This window comes from Chlorocebus sabaeus, chromosome 13 (assembly GCF_047675955.1).
Source record: "Chlorocebus sabaeus isolate Y175 chromosome 13, mChlSab1.0.hap1, whole genome shotgun sequence".
NCBI classification, from domain to species: domain Eukaryota; kingdom Metazoa; phylum Chordata; class Mammalia; order Primates; family Cercopithecidae; genus Chlorocebus; species Chlorocebus sabaeus.
The window spans coordinates 21358980-21385112 of NC_132916.1; the positions used below are offsets into that span (position 1 = coordinate 21358980).

The 26133-nt window shown below is 39.3% G+C and overlaps 1 protein-coding gene across 9 annotated transcripts in view; it reads left to right on the forward strand.

The window, feature by feature from the left end:
- KLHL32 (kelch like family member 32) overlaps positions 1-26133 on the forward strand; it is a 242603-nt gene that overhangs the window by 179285 nt on the left and 37185 nt on the right. For 4 of the 9 annotated variants that reach the window (XR_005241332.2, XM_038001106.2, XM_008007533.3 and 1 more), the window contains one exon: positions 5781-5996. The exons of 2 other annotated variants lie outside the window; for them this stretch is intronic. Coding sequence is in view for 5 of the 7 variants with exons in the window: in XM_038001106.2 (XP_037857034.1) it covers positions 5781-5996 (216 nt within the window). In the remaining 2 variants the exon portion in view is untranslated. Of the gene's footprint in view, positions 1-5780; positions 5997-25732; positions 25812-26133 lie in introns of those variants that run through there. 3 more of the 9 variants (XM_073022360.1, XM_038001103.2, XM_073022359.1) reach the window with 3 other exon arrangements.

Here is a 26133-nt window from a genome sequence, read left to right on the forward strand (position 1 = left end):
CCTCAGACTGCCCTTCTTCCTCCCACTCATGTCCTAACTGCTTGATAATTGCCTTGCAAATGTAATTACACTTGAATATAAACCAAAATAAAACAATATTTGCCTTTCCCATATTTTTACCCCTACCATATTTGGTAGTTAATCTCGGGAATAACCATTGAAGGAACCAATTAGGGGAAAAGGCCACACAGAAAGACTGAGTTAGGGGAATATATAAAGTTTAAAAATTATTGAACTTGAAAAACTGGTGTTTATTCCATAGCTAGTATGATATTGGGGACACATTTTATGGCTCTTCTTCTGTTATTTAACTTGTCATTCACACTATGAGAAACAAATAGAAGGAAAAAGAGAAGCCAAATAGCCTTAAACCAAAGGAAAATAAATACCATTTAAAATATTCCCCAAAGAACAACAATATATGCACCATAATTCTGAATAGAAACTAAATTTCAAGTGAGAAGCAGTGTGACAGAAATGAAACCTTTTTAGAAAAAAAAAGAGAAAGATTTTCTTTTACTCAAGAGAGTTTCTTGTTGCTGAGCTGTAATTTCCATTCAAAACCACTGCCGCTACCTAGGTACTCACATTTTTAAGTCACAGAATGTAGGAGAACTGAAACAATCTCGTAATTAGGAAAAAGTATCATTTGAAAAGATATTAAAATCTTTTGATCTAAGTAGCCAATTGATAGAGGAAATAATTCTCTGTTGGACTGAAAAAGAAATTTGGGGTAGATTGATTTTTTTGTCACAGAAGAATGATTATATTGTAATTGTTCAGTAACACTTTCAACTCTAGTCGTTATTACCAATTTTCCCACACAGAAAACAGAATGATCACTGGCTTTGCCTTTATGTGTATGTGTCAGAAGGCCAGAAAGAGAAAGGGACAATCAGGGAGGCCTGTGAGGTATGAAAAATGGCCCGATTTGAACAAGGTTCAGAATTGGATAGACATAGGAAAGACATGGGCTATTCTGTGTTTGCCTAATTATAAGTAAACAGAAAAAGCACATGGGCATTCTTTCATTAAACACACATGTATTAAGCATCTGCTCCCTACTGGATACCAGGGACACACAAGGTGTGAAACACAATCTTTGCTTCCAAGAAGCTTAGATTTGGTAGAGAGAGAGAGAGAGATCTGCAATCAAAGGGTGCTTGCAGTGACAAGTGATGTGCTAGACATGTTTGCATAGGGCAGAGTAGAAGCACACAGAAGGAGGTGGTCAATTTGACCTGATCCAGGGAAGTTGAAAAGATGATCTGGTTTCTTCATTCAGCAAGTGCAGCTTGAATGTACCTGGCGTTGTTCTAGGCTCTGAGGATACAGTGGTGAACAAACTAGCAGCTCCTTCCTCCCACAGAGCTTACTGGGGGATCAGGGGAGGAGACAAACACATTATAAACAAGTAGGCAAATAAATGCTGGAGATAATTATAGGTGGTGACAAACTCTAAAACAAATAAGATGGAGAAATGTGACTGAGGGTGACATGGAGAGGAAGGGAGATGTGCTATATAGGATATTCAGATGAAACAAGGGAAACACAAATCCTCCCCCATAGGAATTTTGCTTATGCTGCTTCTTTGGCTTAGAGCATCTCCCTGAAATCCCACCATGATCCTGCTTTAAAATGTAGGTTTTGTTATTATTGAGTTATGGTGAGGCCAACAGATCAGGAGACAACTCCCATTGAAAACATTGTTTGTTTCTGCTCCAATAAGAGGGCACAGACCACACTTCCAGGACCACATAGGGAAGCCCCAGGGTGGGTGAGGAGGTAGAAGGAGTGAGAGGGGAAAAGTGGATCAGAGCCTTTAAAGTGGTATCTGCAGGAAGGAAGTGGGCAAGGCAGGGTTAGCAGGCTTATGATTGGCTAGTTTGAAAGTTTCCGTGGGTTCTAGAGAGTAGGGGCTGGCTTTGGTTGTCTGGTAGTTGGCCCTGAGATGATGGGGACAGAGGACTATTGCCTTCTGGAGTGTAGAAGCCACACAGAGGAGGTGGTTTAGAGTAATGGTTCTGGATTGGTTACTTTGCATATGAAAGCCGTTTGCTCTCTCAAAGAATTGGCTAGCCCTGGGAGGGGCAGTCTCTTCCCAGTCAGTGAGACCCCAGGTGCCAGAACATAGAGAATACGGAAATAAAATGTTGTTAATATACATCCCCATCCTACTCTTTGCCAAGTGAACAAAGGGTGCTTTTCCTTCAACTCTCAGCACCAAACGGCTTCTCAGGGAAGCCTTTACTAACTTTCTACACCAAGTCAACTCCAAGTTAGCCCTTTACTAATTCCAAGTCAAATCCCTGTTACGGACACTCAGAGTCCTATATTCTACTCTTCGTAGCTTTTACCTCAATTATAGTTTTCCATGTAATTGTAAGGTTTTTAGATTTATGGCCTTCTCTTCCAGTAGACTATATATCCCATAAGACCTGGGGATTGCCTTTGTTTGCTCATCTGTGTTGCCAATTCCTGCTGTAGTCCTGGCACATAGTGTGAATGTGTAGGTTGTTGTCATGGCTAGAGCCAAACCAGGGTGGACAGGGTTGCTGCACTGTAGGATGTGAAGATCGCAAAGTCCAGGTCATGGAAGGCTATACAGTGTTACTGAGTTTGGACTTTTTCCCAAAAGCAAATCGAAACTTATTAGTGGGTTTTAAACAGGTAATAAATATGGCCAGATTCTTGTGAAAAGGCAGGATAGAGAGTTTGCTACTGGAAGCAAGAATGGTAATTTAGGACACCGTTGCAAGAAGTCCAGACAGGGGATGATAAGGGACAGAACAAGAAATACTAAAGAGGAAAAAGAGACAGAACTGGCGATTGACTAGATAAAAGGGAGGAATATGGGCCAGCTTTTGGGTTCTTGATGTGGGGTGTCTAGATGTGACTGTTATCTAAGAGAGGAGATACAGGAGAAGATGCAGGCTATTATAAAATAAGCTCAGTTTAGGCCGAGCACAGTGGCTCACGCCTGTAATCACAGCACTTTGGGAGGCTGAGGCGGGCAAATCATGAGGTCAAGAGATGGACACCATCCTGGCTAACACAGTGAAACCGTGTCTCTACTAAAAATACAAAAAATTAGGCGGGCGTGGTGGCAGGCACCTGTGGTCCCAGCTACTCAGGAGGCTGAGGCAGGAGAATGGCGAGCACCTGGGAGGCGGAGCTTGCAGTGAGCCGAGATCGCACCACTGCACTCCAGCCTGGGTGACTGAGTGAGATTCCGTCTCAAAAAAAAAAAACAAAAAAACAAAAAAACAAAACTCAGTTTGGACATGATGAGGTTATGACTGTGGGATATCCAAGAGACAGCATCTTCTTATAAGCAGTTGGGAAAATGAATTCAGAGCTTAGGAGAAAGATGTGGGTTAGTTGTATAGATGTGGCAGGCATTAACTTGCAATTAGTTTTTATCTTAATTCTGTGGTTTTTATTTTGGCCACCCCCTCTTTCCCTGAGTTAATGGTGTGCCTTATTCAAGACTTGAATATCTAAAGAAAACACATGCTTCCTTTTGACCTCCTTGCATCAGTGGTTAATCATGGTTTATGGATCCCAAACAACAATGCTCAAATATACTTTATTGTTCTTGCTCTCCCCGGCAACCTACTGTGTACTTTCCACGTGCCAAACTTTTATGGTAAGTGCTTTTTATACATTATCTTTATGCCAACCCAATAAGCTCGTTGAGCTCTTAAATTTGTACTTGGGGGAGGCCGGGCGCCATGGCTTACACCTGTAATCCCAACACTTTGGGAGGCCGAGGCGGGCGGATCATGAGGTCAGGAGTTGAAGACCAGGCTAATCAATATGGTGAAACCCCGTCTCTACTAAAAATCCAAAAATTAGCTGGGTGTGGTGGGGTGCGCCTGTGGTCCCAGCTGCTCGGGAGGCTGAGGCAGGATAATCACTTGAACTTGGAGGCAGAGGTTGTGGTGAGCTGAGATCGTACCACTGTACTCCAGCCTGGGCGACAGAGCAAGATTCCGTCTCAAAAAAAAAAAAAAAAAAAAAAAATTGTACTTGGGGAATAACAGAGATTCAGTGACTGACCCAAGACCCCAGCCAATGGTGTGTCAAGCTGGATTTGAGCCGAGTCTGCCTGCCTCTACCGCCCTTGCTCTTCTCTGCCTGCCTTGGTTGCCTCCAAGTGCCTGTGGTGGCTGATGGTTTGTTTGGTCCTGAATGCAACTCTTCTCTTTTTTCAACATATAAAAGACTTATTTTTTAAAAGTCTAGAAGTATATATACAAATACATTAATAGTGATTATCTCTGCATGGTGAAATTATGACCGATTTTTGTTTTCCATACTTTATATTTCCTGAATTTTATGAAATGAGCATTTATTACTTTTTATAACTAGAAACGGCACTCTTTCTATAACAGCAGTATTTTTTGTTTCCCATCCACAGTACTATTGTTGGGCATTTAATGAAGTGTATTGCTTCCCACCTTCCCCCATTACATTAATGGAAAGTTTAAAAGCAGCATTATTGGTGCTTATTTTGCTTACACATGGTTTAACCAAAAGGACGAGAAGCAATGGTTTTGCTTAAGGCTTACAGAGCCCATCTGCCCCAAAAGGAGGAGTGCGTGCTATGTTAGCATTGCCTTGGGGTGAGTTTTCTTTTTCCTTCAGCTCCCTGCTTTATACAGTTATCTACTGAGGTGCAAACTGTGCACCTCAGTATAGAGTTCTTAATACTTTTAGATAACTAGAAAGGGAGGAAAGTATATTGAAAATTACTTGGATTTATAGAGTGAAATGGCTATCTGATAGCATTCTGCATTCCTCAAGTTATTGGAAAAATATTGCTCATAATTATATTAATAATTGTAAGTTAAAAGTGAGGGGAAAGTAGGAAACAGCCCACTTTCATTCTACTTGACATATGTAAATTTTCTTTCAACAAGTGTCCTGTATCTCTGATTTTTGCGGGGGTACAGTGACAAAGGTACAGTGGAAGCTGTGACTCTCTGGAGGCATAATTGTAGAGCCCTGGCTATGAGCTTGAGACTGCAGGTAAAATCCTCCCAAATTTGAAGCATTTCTGCAGAAACTCTTCAAAAAGGTGGGAAAAATGGAATGTTTGAGGCTGAGAAAAAAAACAAAGAACAATTACAAATCATCCATCTTAGGTGGATTCAATACAGAATTATTCAAATAGGAGTCTTTTCTGTGAGATTTCCTCATTTCCGGAGACCTTGTATATAAAACTCTGGGTTTTAGTTAAGACAGGATGGGTTGTTTTGACTTAAAGACCTACTTAGCTTGAAGTTTTAGAAAAAGAGCAGAGTCAGTCTGTCTTCATACAGTTTATGTCATCTAATCATGAATCTCCATTTACCTGCCCTTACATTATCTTCAGTAGAGAAAAAACTGTAAAATATGGTAAGGGTAGAAAAATCAATTGCCCTCATTAGTAAAATATCTCTAGAATGCTGCAAAATAACATTTCAGCCCTTGAAACCAGAGACCCCTTTCACTCCTTTTATTAAGATGTCTTTAAATATACGGGTTTTGAGAGGAGTAAAATGAGGAAAAATTATGAATTCTAGAATAGCCGTTCTCTACGCAGAGCCTTATAATGGTGATTTCTAGTTTTGTTTTGTTTTGTTTTGTTTTGTTTTGTTTTTTTAACACTAGCCGTCCCATTTCTCCCACCTCTGTGATGAGAACCTTAGTGAGTCCATCTGAATTTCTTGCCTGCTCTTTCTTGGATTGATTTCTAAGAGATCTTTTTTCATTTTTATTTTTTTGGCACCCAGGAATTAAATAGCTTTAATTACTTGGATCTGTACAGACTTGCTGACCTCTTTAACCTCACTTTGTTGGAGAAGGCAGTGATCGATTTCTTAGTGAAACATCTCTCTGAACTCCTGAAGAGCCGCCCGGAAGATGTTCTAACGCTTCCCTATTGCCTGCTTCAGGAGGTGCTGAAGAGTGACCGCCTGACCTCCCTGAGCGAAGAGCAGATCTGGCAGGTAAGGGCGCTGTGCACGGTCCTCTTTTGGCGCTGAAAAGGCATGCCATGATTTTAAGTTAAAGGATTGAGGAACAATTACCACTATTTTAGCGGCTTTGGTCCTCATGGAGTTATTTTAGAAGTCATGCTTCCTTGATGGACAAGTGATTGGAGAACACTGGCCCTTGAGGCTCAGGGCCCTCAGCGGACTCTGCAGCTTAACTCAGGGAATTGCAGGGGCGATCCATGAGACCCTCACTGTGGCTTCCCAGAACCTAACATGGTCACATCTGAGTCAAGGGATTTTTTTTTCCTGATAAAAATTGTTTCTTAAACAAAATATGACAAAAAAAAATGGATTGTAAAGTGATATATATGCATATTTAAGACCAGTAGAATCAGAGTAAATTTGGGCCTTTGCTGTAAACAATTCAGAAACATTTCTTTGTTGCAATAGAGAGCAGCTTGGATCTTGAATGAAATGAAGCTCTTCTTGCATAGCAGTGGAAAAATCTCCATCCTTAGCTCATTCTGCATTCATTGCTATTTTCCTAAGCCCTGCCTTTTCGCCTGACATAGCATTCTTTTCACATTGTGTCGTTCCTTTGTCTAGAGGACAGGAGGATGTTTTGTGGTTTGAAGTTGATTATTCAATTTAAATCCTCTTCTGCTCATCCCCAGTGACTATTCCTTGAACAATCCACATGGCGTCTTTGGGGAATATTCAGAGAGCCCATCTTCCTCCTCCCTATCACAGCCTGTCTATCTCACTCTCTGAAGCACTGGCTAGCCATTTTGTTACTTCTAAGGTGCCATGCCTCCAAGATTTCATGATCATTTGAAAAATAATTATATGCAGACTACTAGGGAAAATTTAAAGTCTTCTATTAGCTGATTAAACAGTGAATCCCTGGTATCTTATCAAGTGATATTTAGACAGTGTTTTAATTCTGGCCAAAATAGTCATATAGGTAGCTGTTAATTATTCAGTAGCTAACTCTACTCACTCATTTTTTTCCTGATACCTTTCTGCCTTATTTCATTATTTGTGTTATTTTAATCGGTAACTTCCCTCTTCATTATTGCTTCCACCAGAGGGAATTAAAGAGCTGCAGTGTCCTGAAGGCTTCTGGGTCCCAGGCTCTTTGCAAACTTATTGACAGCAGGCCTGAAAGAATGGCTATTATCACTGCATGTACCAGATGAACAAAATGAGCCTTCTGTGCCTTACTCAGAGTCACAGAGCAGAGCCAGCCTTCAAATTTAAGTCTGCTAACACCAGACCCCATGTCTTCACTATTGCACAGTGTCTTGATAAAGAAAATATAAGGACCAAAAAGACACTAAAGAATACATTTTCGTGGCTCCTTGGGTATTTTTGGTAATGTTTGTTCAGGCAGAGGTTGAATAGGTTGACAAGGATCTGTTATTGGTAGAAATTTCAATTATCTGTGGCTCTCTCTTATAAACACAAATCAGCAGAATTTACTTTGGTCAGTTCAAAGTGGGAAGTAGCCAAATTTTCTTCACTTCCCAAGGGAAAAAGAAATATTTGGAATGAATCCTGCATTTAATTTTTTCTAACTGAATTGACGTCTGAGGCTAACCATCCTTGTGGCTTCTATCTCTTTTTGTGGTGCAGTTAAAGGCACTGCCAGAGATCGACATGGTAATGTGCAGATGGCTGAGTGTCAAGAAAATTCCATACTGTCCACTTAAGAGTCATCATAATTGCCTCTCTAAAGGTTACTAATATTATAATGTAGAATTTTAAAAGCTGGTTTCTGCTGCGGGCAATAATTTTTTTAATACCTGGTCCTCAAGAAAGAATTAAAAGACTCACATAAATATTATCAATTTAGGCATTAAGCAGGCAATAAGAAACTGTTTTTGCTTTATCTTAGTAAATAAGTATTTCCCTCATATTCAACCCCATATAGAGAAAAATCAAATCAGACCAGCTATTTTGCCTCAAGTGTAGTTAAGTTCATCATTTTTGCTGAGGTTATACTAGTAATGCAATATACCATGGAAGAATCTAATATTCAGCCCAGGGTAGAGATTGGGTATGCCAGAGGATTAGTGTCAGGGTGCTTTATAGAAGTGAAACTTGATGGACAGGCTAGAGACAGATCTACAGAATCTCATTAAATTGCTGAATTGTTCATTACGGAATGTTCTCACTGTAATAAAGTGCTCATTGACTTTAACAAATCCCCATCCCGTGTCTTAAAGAAGAAGAGTGAAGCAAAGGGTGTTGGGGAGGAGAAAGGAAATTGGCACAAGGTAGGACAGGTTATAGAAAACTGGATGGAGGGGGGCGTGCTATTTGATTAATGTGTGCGACCAGTAACTTAGGTGAGAGCATGGTAAACACACACACACTTAGGCAGCTGGCTCTTCTACGATGTCCTGATAATGTCATCTGGGACCATTCCATTTTTGGTGAAAGATCTAATTTTCATTATTCACCAGACTTCATGCAGTCTGGCACTGAAGACCTGTCATAAGAACCTTCAAATTATCCTCACTGAACCAACTCTTTTTCACTTTTTCCTGCTGTTCCTTACCCAGGCCCTTTCCTCAACAAAATGTGCTGTATGCAGACCACAGTAATCATTCTGTGGATCTGCGAATCTGTAAAACACCCCAAGATGATGCCTTGGAACTGTTCTTTTTTTGCCATCTGACCTTTTAAAGCTTTATTCTGAGTCTTTTCTCTCACAGAAATCTTCTTGGTCCCTTGTAGACAAATTTTTATCCCTTCCATTTCAAGTCTGAAATGACTTGATCTGTTGGTTAATTTCACTCTATATTTAGAGGTAACAGAGAGAGTTGTACACATACATACCTTAGAATGGATAAGGACATAGAAGTTCCCTGAAATATATTGTTTTTTAAAAATTTAGTTCAATTCAGCTCAACAATTTGGTTTTATGTTTCAAGGCCAGCAATTTATCAGGTTCCAGATGAAAGACACCAAATTGGCTATTGGGTTCAAAGAAAGGAGACTAAAACCAAACAAATCAGCTGAAATGGAAATATGGGACATGAGGTCACTTGCATTTGTGACCTGGCAAATCTCTATCCATTTGATTTTGCTTTCGGATTTTAGCTCCCAATTAGAACTTCGTTTCAGTAGGGCTCTGTTAAATATCTTCTGTTAGATTTTGCATATATTTTCATACTGTTGAGCCAGCGTCTTGCCACAGGAGCTGGGGAGTGCAAGAAATGGGGAGATGTTGGTCAAAGGGCACAAAACTTTCAGTTAGAAAATAAACAAGTTCTAGGGATCTAATGTAGAGCATGGGTTCTAGGGATATGTTCATTAATTTGATTATGGTAGTCATTTCCCAGTGTATATACATATCAAATAATCATGTTGTATACCTTGAATCTATACAATCCTTCTTGTCAATAAAATATTTTTAAATAAGCCAAAACATGGCAATTCTTCATTAAAAACACTTAGAACAACACATATAAATAATTCCATATCATTCTCAAGATTGAATCTGTTTTCATTTTCATAGGAAGTGCTGAGTAATCTCTATTTTCTTTTCAGGAACATGCATTCCTGCATTTTCTGCCTTTAGGTTCTCTTTCACCAGAGTGAGAGGGAGATTACTGTTTTCCATGGCAGTACAATTTATAGAAAAAGCCTGAATATAACATCAGTTCTTATATACAGTAGCATAGGGAGAAAGTATGGCTGCCCACCCATCAGAATGTACTGAGCACCTACTAAATACCCAAAATTATGCTAGAGTGGAAGGAAGGCAGAGGACAGGTCTGCCAACTCTGTTTTCCTCTCCCAGGCCTCCTCCCAAATGGAGAGAATCCTTCTGATTTTAAACCATAAGTACAGCTCTCTGAATTTTTATTTTATCTCCAAAGTAGCAGAAACAAGAAAGATGTTTAAAAATGAAAGAAAACAGCTCTGGGTGTGGTGGCAGGCACTGTAATCCCAGCTACTCCGGAGGCTGAGGTAGGAGAATCAGTTGAACTGAAAGGCAGAGGTTGCAGTGAGTGGAGATCGCGCCACTACACTCCAGCCGGGATGATAGAATGAGACTCCATCTCAAAAAAAAGAACAGTACTTTTCTTACTTTATTAACCTTGGGGTTGAGGACACTTCCTACTTGTATTCTGGGTCTCACTTTGCCTGGACTTAAGTAGATACTAAGGCCAAAAAATTCACTGGCTCTGTGAGTGACGTCAAACAAGGTGAGACCTCAGCAGGGAGGGTTGCCTTTATTCTCTTAGGTTGGTGCAAAAGCAATTGCACAAACCTAAATTATGTCCTATTTTAGTGTGGCAAAGAGGGACCATGTCACCTGATTTGGGGCTGGGGCAATCCTGTTTATATTTGTCCGTGATTATCCATCCCTAGAGGCAGAGGCTGTGCTGTAGTGTTTGCATTACCTACTGCCATGTTCTTTTGCACTCTAATAATAATAAATAAAAACAATAATGTAGAGTTTCCATATTAAAATGTATTGAATGGATAATAAGACATCCTACTATTCCTACATAAGGCTGGATTTATTCTAAGAAAATTGATATAGAAAATGAGTTTGGCCTGCGTTTTTCCTTATATTTTTATTGGAAATTTGCTTCCCTAAGTCATACTGTTAATTACATATTCATTTTATATCTTGAGAGACATAAGCCACATATTGTTTAGTCAACAATCTCAAATGCAGTGGTTTGTTGACATGCTCCTCCTGGGCTTTTATGTATACCACAGAATCAGCCACGTTACAGTTTGAATGAATCATTTTCTTCAAAAGGAGTCCCAGAAGTGAACCCAAACAAAAAGCTACTATCCCTTTATAGTTGGAAAGTAGAGGACACTAGTGATGTACTCAGCTTTCGTCTTTTATCCTTCGATGATAAATTGACCCAAATGTACCTCTGGACAGGAAGAAGCAAGGACTTTAAATAGTACTATATGTCAAACAATACTATTAAAATACTTCCAATTTGAATATCACATCACAGTTTTGAGAAAGCATCTGCATTTATTATTGCTTTGTTCTCCTGTAGTACAAAAGGGGAAACTGAGGTAACATATCTAGGAATCAAACTCATGTCTTCTAATTCTTGAGCTATGTCTACTTTGGTCTATAGCTTCTAAATTTGTAATAGAAGCTCAGAAATACTCAGGCAATGGGCACAGAGGTGCATCCAATTAATCCTATGACTTTAACAGGAATTAAGAAGGCTTGATTAGCTGGGCACAGTGGCTCATGCCTGTAATCCTAGCACTTTGCGAGGTTGAAGCAGGCTGATCACTTGAGCCCAGAAGTTTGAGACCAGCCTGCGCAACATAGTGAGACCCCTGTCTCTACGAAAATATTAGCTAGGCATGGTGGCATGCACCTGTAGTCCCAGCTACCCAAAGGGCAGGTTCACCTGAGTCCAAGAAGTTGAGGCTGCAGTGTGCCGTGATTCCACCACTGCTCTCCAGCCTGGGCAACAGAGTGAGACCCTGTCTGGAAAAAAAAAAAAAACAAGAAAACAAAAACAGAAAAAAGAGCATGATCATTCTAGTTCCTTTGGGTAGTGCCCATGGATTGAACAAATCATGGCCTCTGTGCCTGCCTCCATGTCTGTGTCATATTGCTAATTCTAATTCTGTTAGATGACATATGCCTCATTCATTCTTTCATTCATTCCAAATAGTTATTGAGTGCCTGCTCTGCCCAGCCATGTCCTGTGGGATACTACTATTGCCTGCCATATGACGGGTTCTGGACAGTCAGTAATGGGAAGGACCAACAGGGTCCTGCTGTCGTGGGCCTGACGGTGTCTGATGTGGGGCTTTCTGCTTGCTGCTGTTTCCCACCTGCCCAATTCCTTCCCAGTGAGAACTGACCTGTACCAAATAGCATAATGATTTCTTTGCCAAGTTGGGGCACGTTGAAACGATATGGGTGCAATGGAGATGACATGCTTTTGACTGGATGTTTCAATACTAACCAGTGTCCTTTCACCTTTTGTTCAAGGCTTTGCTTATTGTTAACTCTCGATTGTTGTATGCACCCTCTAAACAGCTTCACAAACATTTGTCAATCCATATGATGCAGTCCAAGCCTCAAACACATCAGGCTGTGGGTAAATATTTAATCAAAAAATTCTACAAGCTGTGTTCATGTTTTAATATATGGACCTTGGTAACTAGAAATGGAATAAAATACTAAGAACTCTTATCCTCAAACAAATTATAATTTTTCATCATGTTCCTGCCCTTCTTCAATTCTCTTTCATACATGCATGTGTTGTTACTATTATTTTCCCAGATAGCTACTTTCTGGGTATTATTATTATCTGGGTTTCTTCACAATATCTCCTATTTTTTAAACTTACCATTTCTTAAACTCATGAAATTCGTACCTGTAGTCCCAACTTACAAATTTGTACCACTTCTTAATTTTCTTTCTGAAACTTCTTATAGTTTCTCCCAACTACGTATAGTTTTTTTCTACAAATGTGATGAGGGTATCTCCGTTTCCTTCTTCTTAGATGTTAGTGAAGAGAATAAACAGTGGCTCCTTTGCATCCCAAATAATGTTATGCCCAGAGGATGTTTTATCCTTTGAGGGGCCCCCAGCTGGACATGGAGTAATGCTGCTGTTTCAGGGATTGGTTCTCCTAGTTGCCAGAGCATATATTTAGTCTTTCCTCCTGATCTACATGCGGCTAACTCCTCTGTGAGGGTGCATCCTCCAGTAACTTGACTCGTGGCTTTGCTGCTGTTTGTCTGGGGTGTGTGCCTTTGCGAGACGCATGACATGTTCATTTCAGAGCGGCTTTGCTCCAGCTAATCCTCAGTGCTAGAGCTGTGCATTGCTGAGTAGCTGTGAGGGGCAGTGATTATCAGAAATTACAGGAGACCCAACTTGTGTTCATGTGCTGCTGTTCTCATGAGTTAATAGTTTTTTTTCTTTCCTTTTTTTTTTTTTTTTTAAAGAATAAGCACAACAGAACAAGGTGATTTATGAGATATGACATATTTATGTTCTCTGCTTCTAATTTTCATTGTGATTCATGTTGTTTCCAGACTGATATTTTTGTTGTTGCTGCTGTGAGAAGGAAAGAGATGACTGGAGAATATTACTTATGCATTGGTGGCCTGCAGTAATATTGCTGCTACCTGGGTTATCAGGGATTTAAAAGTAAAACCCAACTATAAGCCATATACAAGGTAGAAACCCTGAGGCTAGCATAGAAGTCCATCAATAATAATACCAACAATAATGATTCTTTACAAGCCTAGAGAGCTTTATATTTTAAAGCATTTCACACACATAATTTCTCTTGAGTCTCTCATCAGCCTTGTTAAGGTTGATAAGGCAAGTATGATCCAAATTTTAACTAGTGAGAAAACTAAGGCCTCTGGAAGTTCAATAGTTGACTCATTTCACAGTATAGATTTCAATGGAGGTCTCACTGTATTCTCTTGAAATATACCAACTCTTTAAGAAAACAGAACCTGAAAGTGCCTTATACATCTCATAAGTCAAAGGTTTTTATATATTACTCTATAATGAGTGAACCAGAAGTAGACATTTCCTAATAAATTACCAGTTTTCATTTTCACCTGTTGTGAGACTTTGCGGGAAGTTGCAAAAATGTCTCCAATAAAGTAGTACAGGACAGTGTTGCTGAGGGTCTTTTTTGATCAGAGCCCAGAAACTGGGGCTCTGGATGGTTTGATAAGGAAGAATGCATAGAGATTTCTGGCAGAGGGAGGGAACCATCTTTTATTCCTTCAAAGGACACGATGGTGTAGTATAAAGCAGGAAATGAAAGACGATAAGGGAGGATCTCTTTAAAATCTGACCAAGAGACATAAATTAGAGTAAAAAAGAACCTGGAGTGCCATTATTTCTGCTGCAGTGACACAGACCGTGTGGGAAAAAGTCTGTAGGCTGTTTTCCCTATTTGAGACCAGAGATTGGAAGGAACAAATGGAAATGACTGATCATTCCATCTTCATTTTATGCCCAATATATTGAAATTTTAGAAATGTATGCAGCAGAAATTGACAGCTGGGTGATGGTTTAGATATGGGGCTTAAGAGAAAAGGTGAAAGATATAAATTTCTTGAAATTGATAAATGTTAATCTCTTTCCAACACAAATGATCCTGTGAATCCGTTTTCTTCAGTGTTAGGCCACAATCATGCTGATTGACTGTGTCAGACCATAGAGATTTGCTGTTCTGGGAGTTCTAAAGGAGAGGATGTAAATTTACTTATAAAGTGACCCAGAGGCTCTAGAATTATTTACATTCTAAAGATATGTCAGGAAAAGCCTCAACATTTATTATTGAATACTGACTTCCTTAGAAGTGCTTCTCCCACCCTTGCGTCCAAAATTTCTACTACAAGGAAAAATAACACCCTGACTCAACACACCTGGAGGAGAAAAGTGGCCATTCTGAGATCATAATCAGGAAGAGGCATTCATACATCATTCTTGGGCTTTTCTTACGCTCATAATACAGAGTTATGCATTCGCCATGGTGAGGATCCACCCCTTCGTCTGACCACCTCCTCCTTGTTACGTGCGGTGGCATGTTGATGAACTACAAACCTATTTTGATATTCTGGTAGAGAAAGCATAACCAGGAAGACAAATTCAGGGAAAAAAAAAGTCAATGAATGATTCTAAAGTTATGTATCAAAGATTTTGTGCATTGTTCTCCTTTGTCTATAGGAAGAGTTACAAGTCAGTATTGGTAAGTGGCACGGTATTACTTATGCTTCAAGAACAGGAGCTAAAAAGACCCTGCACACCAGAGGCTGAGTGCACATATCTTCTTTGTGTGTGTTCTTGTTGATGAGGAATGCCCACATGCTACCTTCTCTGGCCACACAAGGAAATCAGGTAATTAAAGGAGTGATGGATGGTGCGCTAAAGTTTAAACGTTTTAGGAGGACTTATCTTATTAACACTTTAAAACAAGTGAGCATAATATCATTAATTTTGATTAATTCATTTGCTCTTAATGTAGCTTTTAATTTGTAATTCTATGTGAATTACAATGTAATTTGGCATTAATTATACTAAATTGACTATAAGTCAGCCAATCACAATGGAAAATTACTCACAGCTGAAACTAAAACTAAACCTCTCCATCCAGAAAGGACGATGCTTAGTTAAGTGGCAAATACACTTTAGGCATCTCTCTCTTTGGCAGTGAGAATGACACTGGACCTGCTGAGGACTGTAATCAATTCCTTATTCTGCCCACTGCTAGGACTACATACTCTTTGGAGTGAAGCCCCATATCAATCCAATAAAGTGTAAATAATAAAGTAAACAAAGGGGTTGACTTATCAGGTTTGCCAGGTACCCTGAAGAATCTTTTTGCTCCTCTCATCTCATGTAAGTTTTAGGCAATGTAGAGGGGCTGTGTAGTGCTTTAGAATGATTAATTCCACACCCCTTGGATTCTGGGAGTTAGAATAGGCACTTACCCCAATTGGCCTGCTTCTCGTCTTCATGCTCTGTGAAACAGCCAGGAAATCCTGTTTTCAACCCCATGTGTAGTCAGTATCCTGAAGCCACTCCTACTTGACCTATACACAAACTGCCTTCTGGGCAGAAGGAAGTCATGCCTTAAAAAGCCAGCACCACACTGAGAGAACTAAACCCTCAGGAGATGATGGAGCATGTGTCACTCATTGATAAAGCTTGTGGAAGGTGCCCGGGAGCACACAAAAAGTAAAGTGATCCGCTGAGGAATGCAGCACTGAGAAAGTGTGTGAGAGTGAGGATGGATTTGGAAAATACATGTGTTTGAACTACCTCCCCGATAGCTTTCTTTGACAACTGTCTTCTGAAAAACAAAACAAAAACTCTGAGATTTTGCAGAAAGTCATATGCAGGGTTTGGCAATATTCTGCGTGAAGTTCATTTCCATATAGGTAGAACTACATGAATTTTGTACATTCTGGATACATTCATGGTGAGCAATTGGCTCATAAAATGAAACCTGGTTCAGAGGCAACAAATTTTGCTAAATATTGCATGGAAAATTCAAGGCTGTTATTTTGTAAGTCTTCTTTTTACCTTGTTAGTTATATATCCCATCTCATCATTCTCACACCCAATCTAGCTAATAAAATGGCCTAAGTTTTATATAAAAATTTTAAGTAAAGAGGTTAAAAACTACCCTGGATTCTGAGCCGACAGCCGTCCTGTCCTCTATCACTTACACATATGCAGGTGGGATTCACACAGTACACCCACTTGCAGGTAGCCACACGCACACATATTAGATGCATATTAATCTTTGCAGCTAAATGGCTTTCCTTTGTTTTGCAGCACTAACCTAAATCATAATACTCCCATGATTGGCTCGTTGGTCTCAGCATTAAAGAAAATAGAAAGTAGAAGCTTATTTTTACCACTCCAAGTGTATATTCCATTCATCACTAAACTTTTTAAGGATGTTAATGCCAGTAGTTTGTTAACAGAAACAGCTGTATAGATACAGCTTTATGGTGTTTCAAGTCTCTCCAAATTCTTTTTATGCTAGATTTAGCGTGGCCTATTGCAGAATTTTTTATTCCTTTTCCCCAGATATTCTTTTTGATATCCACATTGGATTTCTGGGTTCTAGTCCCTTTCCTATCACTTGTGGTTCCCACCATAGCATCAAGTTCTTAAGGAAAAACAACTCCTGTTTGAGGCATGCCCTCTGATGGATGAGCTCTTTTGAGCTCTTAATGTTCTTACTGCTTTTAGAGAACTCTAAGGATTTTGGGGCAAAGGAACTAATACTGAAGTAAGCAGAGCAGTGAGACTGGGAGAAAACATTTACAGGATATTCCTGCCCTTGGTTTTATCGTCTCATCATTTAACAGCAGCAGAATAAATGGGTCTGCTAATGAAACAGCACTGAGAGGTTAGGTCATTGGAAGCCTTTTTAGTCATTTTGTGCTTTTCAAGAGCGAATTTGTTAGAATTATGCTGAATACCCACTTAAAGCCTCAGCTGATAACCCTACCTGTGTTTTATAACTCTGCACTGTCAGAACTCATAATAAGTCAAACATTCTTTCAGTGGTGCTCATAAGGGAGGGAAAAAAAACCCCACAAATTTAAGAGTAATTTCAGATTGTAAATGAAAAGGAGAGGCACGACTGTTCATTTGCACCAATCATGCCTTCCTTTCATCTGCTCTGATTAGGCCTGGTGCGGTTTCATCAGACTCCTCCATCACCGAGCTGTCACTCCAGCCGTCTGTTGATTGAAAACAATCAAGGCTCTGATGGCACAATTATTCTGACCCTTTAACTAGAGGCTGCTGTGATAATGAAAGGTTGATTATGATAGTTTGTGCCTCTTTCAGTTTGCCAAGAAGGTTAATTTGGGCATCAGACGGATGTTTAATGGGCGCTTGCTGGCTACACTGAGGTAAATGAGAACGTGCAGTCTTGGATATTGCACGGATATAGTTTGGCTGTCAATCATTGTCATTTGGAGTTTGTGCCTCACACTCTGGAAATCACATTTTATTTTTTCCTTGGGATTTAATTTATTCTGTGCCCTGAGGAAGTTCTTTCACTCGGTGACCTTCACAGCAGCTTTCTCTGCCTTTTTTTTTTTTCTTTTTTCAAATGGAGCTCAAAGGCACAACACATCTAGAAGAGCATTTTTCTTTCATTTTCACTTAAAAATGGAAACTTTAAAAATCCGTCCTTATCACTGCCTTCCAATAGAGCAAATGTTTCCATTCTGATTGTGCAGTGGGGAAGTATAAACGACAGGGATACTTTAGCCAGTTTGCTAATGCAGCAGCTCACACAGTTGTGCCCTGTTTCGCACAGTAACCGGCAAATGCAGTAAATTTAAAATGGGCACATATATGAAAGTGAAGGCTCCGTTCTATCACTAGCATGTCTCACAACAGTTTGTGGAGTTCCTCCTTCCAAACACAGCATCTTATTCCTGTTACCCTCCTTCTTGGCAAACATAGGGAAGGGGTTGAGGAAGGAAGACAGATACTTGTCTGTGGAAGCACTAAGGTTATTAAAAGTTGCACATTTCAATTTGTATAAATCCAGCACCTAATCTTGTAGCTATTTGAAGTATAGGCTAAAAACGATACAGACATCTAATAATGCTGGTATATACAATGTGCAGCCCACATTGTATTATAATGAGCTTTGTACCTCTTTCATGCATACCCTTTAAAAAGAAAAATAGAGGAAAAGAAAAAATAAAGGAGAACCTTTATTTCTGTCTCCAAGATATGCATAGTGGTCTCATCATATATTAGGCACCTGAGAGCTAGAATCGTTTTGCCTTTTTTTGTTTGTTGTCTTTATTTATTTATTTTTTTCCTCCAATGAACATTCAGCAGCATATTTTTACCTAGTCTGGGACATTTTTTCTCACATATCAATTGGAAAACAATTAAGTCTATAGGTGTTAAAGTGACAGCTTCATAATGATTATAATTTTACTTCAAGTGTTCTATTTTCACATTATTTTTTTCTTGTTTTCAAAAAACCTTATTTGTTTTTTAATAGTAAGAGAGTCATTAGGTGATCATTCAGTCTCACCTGAGAAGCCTCAAAATTGAATTAAGTCATTGAATCCAGTTGCTGTTTTAATGTAGCCCTTAGTCTGTTTAAAATGCTTATTTAAAAAAGAAATGAGAATGGGATTGTGTATATATGGTCTCACAAGATTCCTCACTGCAGTACACCACAAATGATTATCTTTTTATCTCTGTAAAATAGTAAAATAGACCTCAGGAATGCTTCTTAAAATTATTGCTTAGTTGTGTCTTGTTTTTGTTTAATCAATGGGAACTAAAAAGATAATTTGTAGAGAAGTACGTCAATCAAGTCAATCAATAGTTTTTACTACTAGAAAAGTAATGCGCGGTTTAATTTTCATATTAACTTGTGGAATCTGTGACAATGAATTATTTTATTTTATAGATTCACTATGTTTTTAAAGTAATGGGACTCAAGCAAAGTCCGTTTCATCTTAAAGAAAGCATAACTCATTCTGTCAAATTGTTTCTGGTCTAAGCCTGACGGAGTTCAGAGTTTCCCCACGTGTATACTTTTTATATCAAACTCATCTCCAACACAGAGGGCCTTCTGCCCTCATACACTCGGATGACACGCCTGCCGCTGTCCTGCTCTCACGCAGACTGTCCACCCAGACTGCGCCCCTCAGCAGTGATGTTCCCGCTTAGGGCCTCTTGCCCTTCACTGCTTGCCTGTGCTGGCCGTGCTTCTGCTACCAGACTGGACCTGGTCATGGGGCCCAGTTTCTTTTTCCTCTTCAATGTGTCCTTCGCTATCTTCAGGGTTCACCTTGCTCTTCCTCCTAACCTGATAAAGAATGTCTCAGACCTGTGATTTCCCCAGATTGGACTCCTGCGTTCTTTCATTCAATATTGACGGTTCTCAGTGAGGCTGCAATACAGTCTTTCTCTCAACTATCCTACAGATTCTCTTTTGCAACAGCTAGTGCCTTCTACTCATTCCTTCCTCCTCCACAGTTCGCTCTTCTCTCACGGGTCTTCTGAGACTATCAGGCAGCTGGTTCTCCACCACAGGGCCATGTCTCTACATCTCTGATTTCTTTGCATGACTGCCGCAGGCTGGGCTCTCTAGGCCACTTCTCCCACCCGAACTAAGCCCTGTCCCCCTCTCTCGGCTGCTTTGATTCCTTACATGCTTGATTTCTGTTTTGAGACCCATCTGACATTTATTGTTTGTAATGATCCTTGTGTAACCCAAACCCTTTTATATGACTACCTGGGCATTGGCCCAAATCTTCTCTGAAATTTCTATTTGGATTAAAAAAAAATCTGTGATCACTGTGGTGAAGAGTGTATCTTCTTCGATAAAAATATTATTTGTATGACCAGCTTGGCCAACATGGTGAGATCCCATCTCTACTGAAAATACAAAAATTAGCAAGGCGCAGTGGTGCACACCTGTAATCCCAGCTACTCAGGCTGAGGTAGGAGAATTGCTTGAACCCAGGAGGTGGAGGTAGCAGTGCACCAAGATTGTGCCAATGTGCTCCAGCCTAGGTGACAGCGTGAGTCTCCATCTCAAAAAATACATATATAAATATATATATATATAAAATATGTGTACTGTACTCACAGGTGTTGCAAAGTAGAAATAGAGGATTCATAGTTCCCTAGTTTTTTATACTATGATGAAATGAAGTTAGAGAATGCAGCGCAAAGTATGCTCTTTAAACATCAGTAGCCAGACTGAAATTCACCTAGTACAGGTAGTCAGTGGTGCCATCACATTGTGTGTATCCTTTGCAGCTCACTGACTGTGTAGTCCCTGGCTCCCCTTCCCCAGCTGGCTGGCAGTGCTCCTTGTCCTATCCCCCTGACAGTAGAGTCTGGCCCTGACAGTGTTTAGTCCTGTGCTGCAGTTTGTGGGTTCCCCCATGCCAATCTCTACGCCCCATGGCTCTAAAACATGTTTAAAGTTACCTTTGACTATTCTTTTGTTTTTGTTTGGAGGCTTCCAACATTAAATCCTTAAATGCAACTTGGGTACTTTCTGGACATCTAAACTCATCATAGTACCACTCGCTTGAAGGATTTGACTGTCTCTGTGTCAGTGACCTGGGGCAGCTACTTGAGCCCCTGAGGTCCATTTGGTCATAATATTAAAGATTTTATTTCAGATGGTGAGCATATTTGCCAGTGAACCTGCTCTTGTGCTCTTGGCTCATTATTCTTTTTTTCTTTCTTTTCTTTTTTTTTTTTTTTGAGACATGGTCTTGCTCTGTAGCCCAGGCTGGATGCAGTGACACAATCATGGCCTCCTGAAGCCTCAAACTCCCAGGCCCAGGTGATCCCTCCACCTCAGACTCCCAAGTAGCTGTGACCATAGGCATGTGTCACTGCAGCCCAGCTTTTTTTTTTTTTTTTTTTTTTTTTTTGCTTTTTTTTTCTTTTGGTAGAGACAGGGACTCCCTATTTTGCCCAGGTTAGTCTTGAACTTCTGGGCTCAGTCAGTCCTCCCACTTCGGCCTCCCTAAGTGCTGGGATTACAGGCATGAGCCACTGCATTCAGCCAAGCTCATTATTCTTGAATCAATTCATGAAGAAATATTCAAAGGCTTGATGCTCTCAGGATGCTCTAGGGCATGTTTACAAATTAAACAGTTTTTTTAACCATAAAATGTATAAATGTGCCAGCAACATTTAAAACACCAATGAAATGACAACATAGAAAGATGGTTCTTGTGTGTTTCTGAAAAATCTGTCTACAAAAGGCTTAAACTTCCAGATTTGCAGGATTCCCCTCAACAATTCCAAATTTCATTAGAATATTTTACAGGAACATATCAAGACACTCAAAATCAAGAATAAGCATCGAGTTTTATGGTATTAATGGAAGTGAATGGCAAACGAGAATGTTGATACACACTGATTAGAATCTTCGTCACCAAGTTTCTGACATAATGAACACTTAAGAAATTGAGAAGTGTTTGTAATGGGAAACCCAAACCAAGTAATGAAAGTGACTTATATGTTGAGTAGTGACAAAAACAACTGGGTTTAAGTCTGTCTCTCCCTTTTCATTCATTCATTCATTCATCCATTCATTCATTCATTTCGTCATGCTTCTCCAACATTGAGTTTAACAAAGTCACAGAACTTAAATTACTGGATTAGAATTACTGAGTTTGTGTGAAATATGGTTAATCATAAGAGCTAGTTTATAATCTGTCATGCTGCCATACTTTTATTATCACTTTAAATATGTGAAGTATTTAATACTATGTAGCAAATTTCTTATCACGATAGCAATCTCTCAAAATTTACATCACTAACATACAATGTTGTATTGCACTAAAATGGTCTGCATGTGATGGCTTTATCAAGAATTCAAAAAGGGCCAGGCGCGGTGGCTCACGCCTGTAATCCCAGCACTTTGGGAGGTCAAGGCGGGCAGATCACGAAGTCAGGAGATCGAAACCATCCTGGCTAACACTGTGAAACCCCGTCTCTACTAAAAATACAAAAAAATCAGCCGGGCGTGGTGGCGGGCGCCTGTAGTTCCAGCTACTCAGGAGGCTCAGGCAGGAGAATGGCATGAACCTGGGAGGTGGAGCTTGCAGTGAGCCGAGATTGTGCCACTGCACTCCAGCCTGGGAGACAGAGCGAGACTCCGTCTCAAAAAAAAAAAAAAAAAGAATTCAAAAGGATAATTATATTGGGGAATACCTTCATCTCTTGGAGGCATATTGCCATCATATAAATTCTGTACATTGTCTAAATATCAGTTTACCCAGCACCTTCACATATCTTATCACATTCAGTCTTCTGTAGAACCCTATGACATAGGTATTACCATACTTATTTTACAGAGTATCAGTATGTTGATAAAACTGAGTATCAATATGTTGGTTTTTCATAAATGCACAAGTATATTAGGTTGCAGAAACAGGTCTTTTGACATCAAGTCCTGTATTCTTTTCCTTGTGTCACACTTACCTCTATAAGCATATACCAATTCGTGACAGAAAAAAGCATCAGGATTTCCCTGGCCATTTCAGCTGACTTCACCCTGGTAATGCATCCCTATTGCATGCAGTAGCTAGGAAACATTGGGGGGAGTTGTGACCCACGTAAGGTCGCTCTAGTCCCTGTTGCCAATATGATACAGAAGGGTTTTCTTTTATTGATCAAATTGGTTTTCTCTCATTTTCCAGTGTTGTTCTAACAATATAAACTGAATATCTCAGTGACCACATGCAAAGTTCCTTCAATATCTAGTAGGACATGTTATATAAATATGCAGGAGCTACCATTTTATTTAGAGGTCTCATGTCATCAATCCAGCATTGAGTAATGCTCTGATGCAATCCCAGCCATCAGTGACTAGATGGATGAATATTGTCTTTTGGCTCAGAGACTATGATCAAACCATTGAAGGGAAATTATAGGGTGTTATTCTATAACTGTACATGTGTTTTGCTCAAATATGAGGAGACCAAGAGGTTTCATTTTTCCTACAACATTATTGGCAAGGGTGGTACTGTTTTTTATTGTCCTGTAGGACATTTTTGCCATTTAAAAGTTTTGTATATATTAGATATGGAATGGGAATGGTATATATACATATAAGTTTTAGGTTTGGGGGTACACGTGAAGGTTTGTTATATAGGTACACTCATGTCATGGGGGTTTGTACAGATTATTTCATCACCCAGATATTAAGCATAGTACCCAACAGTTATTTTTTCTGCTCCTCTCCCTCCTCCCACCCTCCACCATCATGAAGGTATATTTACCTCTTTGAGATAAATATAAATATACCATTATATATAAACATATATAAATATTAATATACCATTATATATAAATATAAATATACCACTATATTCCCTCATGGAGGAAATGGTACATTTAAAGACAGTCCAGAGGTAAAATGTATGTGAACAATTTACTAAAACTTGAATTTATGTATAAGATTTCTTTTTTTTCTTTTTTCTTTTTTTAGATGGAGTCTCACTCTGTCACCCAGGCTGGAGTGCAGTGGCGCTATCTCGGCTCACTGCAAGCTCCACCTCCCAGGTTCACGCCATTCTCCTGCCTCAGCCTCCGAAGTAGCCGGGACTATAGGTGCCCGCCACCACGCCCGGCTAATTTTTTTGTATTTTTAGTAGAGACAGGGTTTCACCGTGTTAGCCAGGATGGTCTCAATCTCCTGACCTCGTTATCTGCCCATCTCGGCTTCCCAAAGTGCTGGGATTACAGGCATCAGCCACCGCGCCCGGCCATGTATAAGATCTTATTCTGGGATTCTAACCAATATTACCTTGAAGCGGTCACCTTAATAAATTTGAAATTTGTATTATTTGGCACAAATTTTATTTTATTTTTATAAGAGACGGTATTATTATTCAATTTCATAATATAATCTGATCAAAGTTGGTCCTAGGGAGAGTAACTATGATGTAACCCACTTCTCTGCATGTGGCCCCACGTGCACGTGCACTTTCACACATGCAAACATTCACGCAGACATTTCAGCCGAGCAGAGCTATAGACAAAAAAAAAGTCACCTTGTTTTTCTGAAAAGAGATTTATCAAAACCATCTGTGCTACAGAAACCTGTGACTTGGATACTAGATTAATATTGGTTGCCTCTACCACCTGTAGGAAAATTAGAGAATTCTACTTTACAAGATTTTTGGTGGATCCATAGGTAACATATATCCTAAGAAGGAGGACACTCTCTCATCAACTAATTTATTTTACAGATGAGAAGCCAAATAACAGATCCAATATCAGCCATATATTCACGTTGCCCTTTTAATATTGGCTTTTCAAAGATCAGCTTACACTGGTGGCTGAATCTTGCAGGTAGAAAGGATATCATAGGTTATTAACTTCACCTCTTATCCTATCTTGATTTTCTCTTCATCTTGATATAAAATTTACCTTTTCAACAAATCCTCTTTTGTTATTGTTATAAGATTGAGCAAAGGGACAACTCAGGTCACTTTTCGTGCACCCCCTTAAATATCTGGAACTTACAGGTGGCAGGTCTCAGGGTAGTTTTTGTTGTGATTCTTCCAGTCCTATGTGTTTATCCCCATTTGTGGGAAAGAGATACCTTTAGTTGCAAGGGCTTTTTGCTTTTGGAGTTCTGAAGTATGTACTTTAAAAAATATGTTTAAAGATGATTACCAGAGAACAAATCATATGTTAAAGGTGAACGTAATAACATTTACCAATCTTTCAATTTCACAGAATTTTAAAGGAACAATGAAATAATGTATTATTATCATCTGTGATAAACTGAATATTGCTTTAAAAATCTGTCAGGTTTATTTTTTCTTACAGTATATGAGCCCGGGGCCTCATCAGATTTGGTTCCATTGAAATATATTTCTTAAAAGAAAAAATAGCCTATGCGTCTTACATAAGTCTGTAGTCAGCTATAATGGTTAATGTGCAATCTCCCTTGAAAGATCTGTTTTACAAGGAAAATGTTGACACAGTTTTAATTATAGCACTCAGGTGAGCACTGTTATAATTTTTAATATTCCTCCATGGTAACATTTTCATTGTTCTGGTAAAGGAAAATGCTCTGATGCTGAGTCCCTAGTTTCTGGTGATTTTGGATTTTATGGGAAAGTTGTCTTTTTGAACTGAAACTTTTCATTCGGTCTCAAAGAAGAGAATGTAACTATAAGATCTGTTGCATTTATTTATTAGTATATACTTTTCTCTCTATGGCAGTTGTTATTCTGGTTTATTACATCATTATTTCACCTTACATGACTCACGTTACAGAGGTGAGCTTCTGTGTAGTATTGCATGGCAAATCGCAACACTTGCTCACTTGCATTAGGGAAACATCACATTTTTAAAGAAACTGTATCTAATATTAAAACAGTAACATGCTAAAGTTTTGTCTTTATTGGAATTCAAAGTGTTATAAAATATCATATAAAACAATGAACTTTAATATAGAACAATCACTGAACTCTTCCCTTTGAGAATATAAATTAGAAGATAAAGAGCATGTTCGATACTCTGTTTCGAAAGGAAAAGATTCGACAATGTGTCATCATCCATTCTATTAAAACATGCTTTTCTGGCTTCCTACTTCTTGTTGCCCAAGAGCTCGTCAACTTGCCCTGCTCTTTGATGGAGGTTCAGGAGTGAGTTTTTGACTTGCTCCTGTGCCCTTCCTTTGTCTTTTCTGAATTTGAAGAAGTGTGGAATTTATGCTGCCTTTTGTGCACTGAGGGGAAACTGGTGCCCTGGTGTATCTCAATGGGATGACAAGACTGGTAAGGATATGGACACTTGTGCCTCACAGCGTGGGATTCTGCAAAGAGGAGGGCTCAGTGTGCACATTCAGCAGAGCTGTCTGCATCCAGATTTTACATAGGAGGACAATAATAGCTGCCCCTGGTCAAGAAGCAGAATAAAGGCTATCAGCAAAAATACTAGTCATTGCTTACTCAGCTCTTCATGATGAAGTAAAAGACAGTATTTGTAGACTAAGACAAAAAAATACTTATTACTTTAAGGCAATGTCATAGGGCTTTATTCTTTGTTAGCATTGCTTAAAAGATTTGATCATTCGTCTGATGAGAACCTGCTTTTTAA